The sequence below is a fragment of the Quercus suber genome, unplaced genomic scaffold (assembly GCF_002906115.3).
Source record: "Quercus suber isolate HL8 unplaced genomic scaffold, Cork oak 2.0 scaffold_23, whole genome shotgun sequence".
NCBI lineage: Eukaryota > Viridiplantae > Streptophyta > Magnoliopsida > Fagales > Fagaceae > Quercus > Quercus suber.
This window is the reverse complement of record NW_027069488.1, coordinates 2,343,732-2,354,401: the sequence shown is the minus strand read 5'-3', so window position 1 is coordinate 2,354,401 and position 10,670 is coordinate 2,343,732. Positions and strand designations below refer to the sequence as shown.

The following is a 10,670-nucleotide window of genomic DNA, read 5'->3' as shown; positions in this document are numbered from 1 at the left end:
TTTTTTTTTTTTTTTTTTTTTTGCTGCAATTTGGGTTGATCTGATGGTGGTGGTGGGCTGTGGGCTATAGGCGGTGACAGTGACAGTGGTTATGGGCTGTGGGGGTGATGGCCAGTGGTGGCTGTCGGTGTTGTTGATGATAATAGGGGAGGGGATAATATATTATTTTAATATATAGAATTGAATAATAAAACATCTGATAAATGAGATGTTGTAAAATGATGTGGTAAAATAATAAAGTAGGTCTTTAGTGTGGTAAAATGACATTTTTTTACAACATCTGCCGTGGATGCTCTAAGACACCCATTAACATTCCCATTAGAAGAAAAAAAGGGCTTCATTATTGTATTCATAATTAGAAGTTTTCTAATTTGTAGAATGAAAGATAAGTTAGGTAGAATGACAAGTGGGATGACTTTGATAGAAACAAATGTTGTTGTTGAAAATAATAAATGGTGATGGAGGTTCATTTTAGTGGGTGATTGGTTTAATAATGTGAAAATGGACTTGACATGCACCTCGTGGCAGTGGCAGACTTGCCTTCGTCTTTTCGGTACTTATGTGTTTCCATGCAATCACAATGCCCATAAATTGTAGTAGCATTTACTCCCCTTCGTACCAAACCTTACCTCGGGTTCAACAATGATGGATGGTCCCCTTCTGCAAGCCTGGACTGTCAATTGTGTCCCCAAACTTAATTGGCCTCAAACGGTAGATCAGCAAATTCCGCTGCTCACTCCTTGGCCAAATTTGCAAGGGGAGTTGAGGGTGAATGTATTTGGTTGGAGGAATCCCCCAGCTGCGTTGGAAGCTTTGTATTTTGATTCATTATAAAGAAAGATTAATGAGTTCCCTTTCAAAAATATATATATATATATATAAACAAAGAGATTAAATTCAATAAGTACGTGGTATAAAACTCTACTTTTACCCATCCAATAATATCATGCCATATTTGATATTTGTAAATAAAAAATTAGATGTTACCTCATACAAACACACTCTCATTGTAACCCAATTAAAAAAACAAAAAACAAAAATCACAATCTAACCTTCTTCCTCCACAAACTGATGGAGTTGTTGCTAGATCAAAAAGCCTTCATCGGCGACGTCGAAGTCTAGAAAATATGGCAGAACCACCGTGGACATGATGGTCTAGGTTGGATCTTCTAGATTTGGTATTTTATTGATTTTTAAAGAAAAAAAATCAATGTCAATCAACCCAAGCTTAGGAAGGGCAAAACTTAAACGTCATTCTATTTTCTTTTCATGGAGAAGGAATTTTTCTCCTATTGTTTGTTGTAATCCTTTTGTTTTGAGGAAAGGATGTAAGATTAATACCAAAGCTTCAAGATTCAACATGTCTATGGTAGCTTCGACCATCTAATTCATACTTCGACTTCGTTGATGATGCTTTTCCATTTAGAGGCATTTCCAACAGCATGTAGGAGAAGAAGTTTGGTTAAGGTCTTAACTTTCAGATGGTGGTGTTGGTTTTTTTATTTTTTATTTTTATTTTAAATATTTGGGTGAGCAAGTTTTTAGTAGGAGTGTAATTGGGTGTATCAGTTCTTATTTGTGCTTATTCTTTTATTTGAAAAATCCGATGTGTTAGTATTTTATTGGAGAGTGTAAAACTAGGCTTTTACACTAGGTCCTTATCAAAATCAGACTCAAAAACGAAATGTTTAACTTTTTGTTGACTTTATCTTATTGCACCACTTGGCTACGGTGTTACACAAATTAGGGCCACATCTACATTTAAAAACACCAAAACATTATGCCTTTTCATTTGGTGGAATATAAGTAACGTTTCAGTGATATTGTCACTTTTTAGTACTGGCTTTTAAGCCACTAGTGTAATATAAATTGGAAATAAGCAACTTTTTTTTTTTAAAATCACCAATAGTGCATTTGCAAGTCCTCGGTAAAAAAAATAAAAAATAAAAAATAAATAAAAACCAGCTCTTAGTTCCTTTAAAAAATTGTTCGTTTCAGTTACGCTAAAATAAATATTAGACTTCATTGATCTTTTTGATTTTTTGGGAATATGGAGGAGTAATAAAATGAAATAACAAAATGATTAAGTAGGCAAACAGAAAATTTGATTGACTTGGAGATACAATTGATTGTTATTGTAAGGTTGAATTTAATCAACCATCTTGTTGGTTTTATTCTGTGCCAATTTGCTTGTATTTCAGCACTTAAAAATCCTGTATTTAGGTGGGATTCATATAAGGATGGTGAGTAAGAGAGTGTGAAGAAATGCTCAAAATTGTGCAAGGATGTAGGGCTTCGTAGCTAGGACTCGCGGGTGACTCGCGACTGGCAAGCCGCCAAATTCAACACATGAGTGAAACGTGTGGGAAGATGAACAGTTGTGCCAGCTGGAGCACTACAGGACAAAAAGTCTAGCCTAGCCGTTCTATTATCTCGCAGCTTTAACTCGCGACTTAGCCAAGTCGCGAGGCCAAGCTGCCAACTAGCTTTGTTTTGAAAAACTTGACTCTTCGCATTCCTATCTCACCATAGTATAAATACTCCTCATACCCACGAAATGTAGAAAGCTTCCAGAGAGAATTTTGAGAGAGAAACTCTAGAGAAAAACAAGATTGATTCATCCACAATCTTCACATAGAGACTATTCAAATTTCTCTACTCTCACTCTCTCCATTGATACATCTTTGAGAGATTTTTGACCAAATCATTTTCTCACCATACCCACGTCTATGAGAAGGTTTTTTTGGTGCTAAGGGAAGTAGTTTGGAAGGGACCAATGGTTATTGGTTGATGTTATGGTTTATAGCGAAATCCAGCAAGCTAGAAAAGATAAAGGTTCTGCGTAACCTCATTGGAGCAAGAAGCTTGGAGGGCTTAGGTACCTAGATAGATTAGGCTTGGAGGGACTATTGCTATTCATGTATCCCAACTATATTTTCTAGTGGATTATTGACCACTTGGAGGGCAGCGGAGAGGTTTTACGCCGAAGGCTTCGATTTCCTCTTCAATAACACATCGTTGTGTTGTCCTTGTGTTTGCATCTCTCTTCCCTTAATCTTTACCATTTAATTTCTATTATGGATGTGATTTTAATTGGTTTAGATTGTTTATCAATTCTGACATAAGCTTGTTATCATTTTCTGCACATACATTGTTTGATATAAAGCTTGAATTGATATTTTGTTGTTTGGAGGTCTAAACGTTCATAGTATTTTCAACGTTATTTGAACTTTCAGTTATCATTAAACAATATTTGCCCTTACATAAAAGTTGCTAAAGGGTTACTACAAATTTGTCCTCGGGATATAACCAAATTTATTAGGTTCTACAAATAAAAATTTTAGAGAAGACCCAAATGTTTCTTGTATTTCTAAGAAAAATGAAAAAGAAGAAGTTGAGAAGAAATTACCAAATGAATATAAACCACTATTTATACCCAAAAGATTATGACCCTTCAATAGTCACATTTTCATTCAATATGTAATTTTTCAGTCAATCAGCACATTTTTTATTTAATAGGCACATTTTTTTGTCAATAGACACATTTTCATTTAATAGACACGTTTTCGGTCAATAGATATCTTTTCATTCAATAGACACCTTTAATATATATCAAATATAAAAATTTATGACTTTTCAATAGACACCTTTTAGTATATCAAATTTGAAAGATTATAACCTTTCAATTGGCACCTTTTAGTATATATATTACAATCTATCTTTAATATACATATATATACATACTAATTAAACTAGAAACACAACATTTTGTCTCTTATTCCTTTCCCAAAAAAACTAATAAATAAAATAACATTGCTATCCTCTGCATAACTAATAAAACTTTGTGCTATTTCTTTCAATATCATTTTTTTTCCATGCATTTTTGCTTACTACTTCAACTCAAAAATAATGATTCTTTTTTCCCTATAACTCATCCAGTAGCTATTCCCACAGAATAGTGACTAGTATCAAGTAATATCCCACACCTAATGGATCCCATCTTATGGTTTTAGTCTAATAAAATGAAATAGGCATTCCTCCGATTCTTTTTCCTTTCTGGTGAGACATTGCTGTCCAATTAAGCATATAGGACCCCTCTTGCTCACCCAAAATCAATATCATACAAGGCATGTGTCAATTGGGACCAATACCATCCTAATCTTTCATACAAATATCTATTTTCACACTAGTGATTTTGTGAACCACAATGTTTCTTTATTTGCTCTTGTTACTGATGGGTTGCGCCGCTTTTGGGTTGCGCTAGTCAATGGGTGGTGCCACCAAGTTTGGGGGTAGAAGGTTTAGGTTGGGAAGAGAAAATTAAGAGGGTGAGAAGAGATAGCATGAAAGGGAGAGATAGATAGCCTGAGAGTTGTCGGGTGAGAGTTGGAGAGAAATTGTAAAATATTTTACACAAATTTGCTTAGATTAATTTGATTGACTGAAAATATTTTACTTTTGACTAAATCTTTTACTGCAAAACAAACACTGTAAAATAAGAAAATATTTTTCTGCAAATATTTTACATCAAAACAAACAGATAGTAAATCATTGAAGCATTTCACAATCTCATCAGAATTACAATTTCAACACAAGCTCATAATCAAAATCCTATGGAGGATAATAACAAACAAACTAAAAATTACATGTCCGCTGCCACACGTTTGTACAAGTGTGATGGCAACCTTGGAGAGGCTATGGCTTGTAATGGGGTTCGCATGTAAGTGACCTGTCCGGGATTTTCGGTCAAGTCAATCTCCTCTGCCTTAATCCCTTCAGGTGGTGTCCAAACAAAATGGTGCAACAAGTGACCAAGCATAGATGTGACCAAATTGATAGCAAGTTGTGCACCGGGGCACAGTCGTCGCCCTGCACCAAATGGAAGTAGCCGGAAGTCAGTACCCTTCATGTCAACATCCTCTTCGAGGAACCTCTCGGGACGAAACTCAGTCGGGTTCTTCCACATTGCTGGATCGCGTGCTACGGCCCAAACATTAACGTGAACATTTGATCCCTTGGGGATGTCATAGCCACCAACTTTAACAGTAGCATTGGCTCGGTGAGGAAGCATCAGTGGGGTAGGAGGGTGCAACCTTAGCGCCTCTTTGGCTACACATTGTAAGTAAGGTAGGTTAGAAAAATCGGCTTCGGTCATGACACGCTCGAAACCAATCACACGGTCTAGCTCCTCTTGGGCCTTTTGTTGCACCCTTGGGTTCTTTATTAGCTCAGCCATTCCCCATTCTACCGAGATTGCAGTGGTGTTCGTGCCTGCAGTGATCATGTCCTGCACATATCACATGATATAATGTTCATTAGCCCATAAGTTACCTCACTACTATTTCTAGCAATTAAAAAAGCAAAGATAATTGTTTTAAGCATTTTGTCCTTTTCACTAAACAACTACTTATCCACTCCAAATCTTTAAGTTGCCACAAATGTAATATGTTCTTCAAGTGAATATATTAGGTTTTGGTTATCTTTTCAAGTAATTTAAGGAATGTTTATTCTATTTTATCAACCCGAAACACAAGTGAAAGAGGAACATTTTCACTTACCCAAATAAGTCCAATAATGGTGTCTTCACTAAGGTCATATTTCTCTTGCAATGTAAGCAATGCATCAACAAAATGTTGCTTGACACCACCACTCTTGTTGCGAGCTTGAGTGTGCTCTTTCATGATAGCTATAGTGAGTCCGTCCCTTCTTGCCCCATGCTTAGCGAGTGCCTCTTTCTCTAGTGGAAACATCCAACGAAGCCATGGAATGTGCTCTGACATTGCAAGTGATCCACCAATCTTCACTCCATTGGCCAAAATTGCCTTGAGTTCCAATCCTTGCTCATCCATTACACCCTCTTCATTTACAAACCGCTTTCCAAATGCCAGTCTTGTGATGTTGTTGAATGCCACAGAACCCAAATACTTCTTTACCAACAAGCCTTTACCATTATTCTCTGCATGTAAAATAAAAACAATTTTCAGGATCGAATTATAAGTTAGAAATCAAGTACAAAATAAATAAAAAAGCGTACCAAGATTGTTGCAGTCCTTGTAGATGGATTCAACCATGGCAGTAACCTCATCTTCTCTAATGGGTCTAAGACCCTCGAGCCTTTTTGGTGTGAAAAGCTCAAGGGTGCAAACTTTCCTAACCTTGACATAGTGAGGACCATAATCAGCCCATATAAGGTCCTTGCCATCTCTGCTAAACTGAGCAGCTGACCTACTTCTATGTCTATCAGCAACAGTGGCGGAGCCACACACAAGAGTGAGGGGGCCAAGGCCCCCCCAAAATTTTTAAATATTATTTTATAGTATATATATTATTTACATTTTTTAAAATGTAGCATGAAAAATTGAAGTTGGCCCCCCCAAATTTTGAATCATTTCAATGGTACTCTGAAAAGAAAGAGAAATTATATTAAAATTATATAATTTAAGAGATTTAACAAATTAAACTATGTAGAAAATAATAAATTTTTATACATGTCTAATAGAAGAAATACATGACTTTTATATACTCATTAAAATTTAGAAGATGATAAATTCTTTTAGTAAATTAATTTATGTGTGTGTATATTTAGAGGTTTGTATTAACTAATATATTAACATCACAACTTGGCCCCTCCTAAACCAAATTTCTGGCTCCGCCCCTGATGAAATGGTTACAAATGACATTGAAAATAATAACATTGAAACTTTTGTCATTACAAGTAAACTTTTGTAAAATTACAACCAAATTTATTATGGAATTAGCAGCACCTAAAATACCTTTCACTTTTCCATTTAAATCAACCAACTAACATATCACCTGGTTTGCATTTAAAATTGAGTTGATTGACATGATTCACCTGATTGAATTGACGAGCAAGTTGGATTTAAGCTGTCTCTAACATCCACTAGTGATGATAAGAAAGGCTTAGAAGGCATTTGTAAGCATTCAACTTCTCCTACAAGCATTTCTACAACTTTGTTCATTGAATAGCGATCACTAGGCTTCATCTGTATGCATCATAATGCAACTATGATCATCTTATTAATTGTTTTCTTCTCCTCCTCTGTGGCATCTTCCATTACAATGTCATTTCCTTCGCTAACTTGATCATAAACCCAAGTTGGGAAGTAAATTTGGCTTGAATGATTTGCTAATGCATCAAAGTTCTTTCTTTTGTTTGCTATTTCCAACAATAACATGCCAAAACTTTAAACATCAGCTTTATAGGAGACGCCTCTAATGTTTTTATAAAACAACTCTGGAGCCATATATCCTAGTGTTCCTCTTGCAGCAGTCAATGACACTATGCTACCATCTGCAAGATAAAGTTTTGCAAGCCCAAAATCAGAAAATTTTGGGGTAAAGTTCTCATCAAGTAGAATGTTATGGGGCTTGATATCAAAATGCAGAATTTGGATGTCACATCCTTGATGTAGATATTCAATCCCATGAGCCACTCCAATAGAAATCTCTTATATTTTCTCAATACTTAAAGGATTCTTCCTTCTAGAGAAAAAATGTATTTGTCAAGAGAACCGTTAGACATGAATTCATATATAAGGGCACGCTTTGGTCTCTTGGCACAGAAGCCAACGAGTTGCACCACATTCATGTGGTGAATCCTTCTAATTGTTGCAACTTCACTAATAAAATCTTGCCCATTAGCTTTGGAATTATCTAACATCTTAATAGCTACAAGTCGGCCGAAGCTTCCCTTTATACATAGTGCCATAGCCTCCTTCTCCCAATTTATCCTTAAAACCTTTTGTCATCTTCCTAATTTTTGAGTAAGAATACCTAATTGGCATGAAGTTATTTTGGCTTTGTAGAAATTCTTCAACATCGTCATTTGTTGATAGATGCCTCTTACGCCACTTATATATCAAGAGTAGACCTGTCCAAGTTCAACCGTGTACCCAAACCCCCCGAATTTCCGACCGACCCGATCCGAAAACCGGCCGATCCGACTCCCGTGACAGGTCAGCGACGGTTTCTGAGGTATCCAACCCGATTCCGACGGGTCCGTTGGCGGGTCCTTGCATCTAAACCCGATTTCAACCGACCTGACCGATTCTACTACCAATGAAGCCGCCGATCCCCACCATATATACGATTTCTCAATTGGATATCGCCAGATCCGGAGTGATTCTGTACAGGTTAGGCAAAATCTCTTCGAGATCCAGCAAGATCTCGCCATACAAGGCCAGTCCGACCCCGACCGAAACCCGACCACTTCCGGCGAAGAACTGTCAGATCCTACCCGACTCTCTGACGGGTCGGCGGCGGGTCGAATGTTGGTAACCTGACTTGGTCGGGTCGGTTCCGGGTTGGGCACAAACCCGACCCGGACCGACCCGTGAACAGCCCTAATCAAAAGGGCAACCACCCATGGAGTCCCCAAGACTATTTTCACTGTAAGATATAACAATACTGTACAGGGACATCACCCAAAAAAACCTATGATAAAACAAATTTCTTGTTGCACTTCTTTCTGCTATTTTAATTTTTAGTTCAAAATAGAGTGGAACTAACAACTAAGGGCCTTCCTAATCCAAGTAATTAAACAGCTGTTTCCATTTAAATATCACTAGAAATTAATTACATCTTGTTTTCATGGCAAACTATTCTCAAGCACAATCTTAAGGAATGATCTGCTATAAAAATAAAAAATAAAAAGTTGAAGAAGATCAAAGGAGATTTAGGTTCTTACCGATGTTTAGTAGTAAGTACCAATTATAAGCTGCAACAACAAAACAAAAAAAGAAAGAAAGTCGAAATTAAATTTTGCTAACTAAAGATGAATTAGGGAAATAAGTGACCCGAAAAAGTTGAAAAGTGTAGGCTTAATAAGACTAATCTAAAAAAAAAAAAAAACCCTCTTATCGGGCCATGTTTAACAAGGAATATAAAGAACCTGTTGACTTTATGTATTAAAATCAATTTTACTCAAGGCTCAAGCCCAATTCTATTCGGAATGCAAGTAAAAAATAAAAAAAATTAATAATTCTACTTGAATGGCAAAGTTTTGCAACCATGATTTAAAGTATGGTTAGAATTTACCCTACTATATTAAGGGAAATGAGAGGAAATTTTAATCAGGAGAAATGGTTTTCTATTGTTTGGTTGTTGTTTTCTGTTTTTTGTTTTCAAACACACCAAAAAGACTTGTCTTGAGAAAAACTCTCGGAAATGGTTTTCTATTACCTTTACGCTGAAAACTTTTTTGGAGATGCATTTCTATACTAAAAGTTTTTTCCAATATTTTTTTCAACTAAAAGCATCACAACCAGCAAAAGAAACCACCTTATACAAAAAAAAAAAAAAAAAAAAATCCACTAAGTTGTTGACAGCGGGCAACCACGGGCCCAAGACCAAACAACGTCGACCCACAAAGCAAACCCACCCCGATCAAGAAGGCCACAGACCTATAACAATCTAATTAAGTCATGCCCCCAACACCTAGACCAATCCAAATTTTGTGTAAATCTTAAGAAATTCGATTATCTTACTTTTCATTTTCAAGCTTAAAAGATCAACCGATTGCCCAAGTACATGGGTTATTCATCTACTAGTGTCATATTCACAATCAGGCACAATTACCCAAAGTAATTCTATGTCACTTTTCATTCTGTATTATCTTTATCCTTCAAATAACTTTTTTGAGATAGAAAACTCACTGATATCGAAATAACCTTGATATGGAGGTCGCCCACCGATATCGAAATAACCTTGATATGGAGGTCGCCTTCCTGCTTTTTCAAAAAGAAAAGAATAACATCAGCGTTTGGACCTTTTAAATTAACTTCTCATTATAACGAAACCACAGTAATACTGGATAAATATTCCCTAGCATGTCTATTACATTGGAATGGATGGAACATGAACCAAGAAGCCATCTTCTAATTAAGCAATTCAATAATTTTTACTTTTCATTTCCCCAAGCCTGAGGGTCCATTTGGTTGGGGAATAGAAAAATGAGTGGAAGGAAAATTGGATAAGGATGGAAAAGTAAGAAGAAAGAAAAGATTTTTGTTTCCCTTCTTTGTATTTAGTTAAGGTAGAAAAGTAAAAGAATAAAAAAACTTTTTGTTTTCTTGAAAATAAAAGGCCAAAATGAGAAATTAACTTTGATTTTCAAATATTATAATTAGTAAGAAACGTTTTCAAATTATATTTTTTACTAATATTTAGAGTCTAAGAAGCTCGATTTTGGGTCTATAAATCGAGTTTCAAAAACTCAATTTTCATAATCTGATCACCTCTGATATGACATTTTTTTTAGGTGACGTACACATAAAAATTGAGTTCCTAAGGCCCGATTTATAAGCACAGCCATTTCTACGTAAATATTAAACATTACGTACACAGCTAATGATGATTTCCTTTTTTTTAGTTTTTCTTTGTCCTGGGTGTGTTGGTTTGCCAAACCAACGTACACAAAATGATGATTTTCTTTTTTATTTTTTTCTTTGTCCTGGGTGTCAGGCTAGTATGTATAGCCTGACACCTTTGTACTTTTATTTTATTATTTTAATCTAAATTTTACCTTTTCCGTCAAAAAAAATTTCAAACATTATTAAAGACAAAATTCTCATGTTTGCACCACGTGAAAAAAAGTCACAATAGACGTGATCAACTTATGAAAATCGAGTCTTAAAAATTTGATTTATAGG

General features: G+C 35.7%; 1 protein-coding gene and 1 pseudogene across 1 annotated transcript; both read right to left on the bottom strand.

The window, feature by feature from the left end:
- Positions 1-4,550: 4,550 nt before the first annotated feature.
- LOC136064344 (cytochrome P450 98A2-like) lies at positions 4,551-6,278 on the bottom strand (the record flags this gene model as incomplete). Its single annotated transcript, XM_065765995.1, has 3 exons — positions 4,551-5,287; positions 5,559-5,956; positions 6,035-6,278. Coding segments are annotated over 3 exons (1,287 nt in total), but the record flags the coding sequence as incomplete, so codon positions are not given.
- A 405-nt stretch (positions 6,279-6,683) lies between these two features.
- On the bottom strand, positions 6,684-7,769 carry LOC136064156 (rust resistance kinase Lr10-like; annotated as a pseudogene).
- Positions 7,770-10,670: the final 2,901 nt, after the last annotated feature.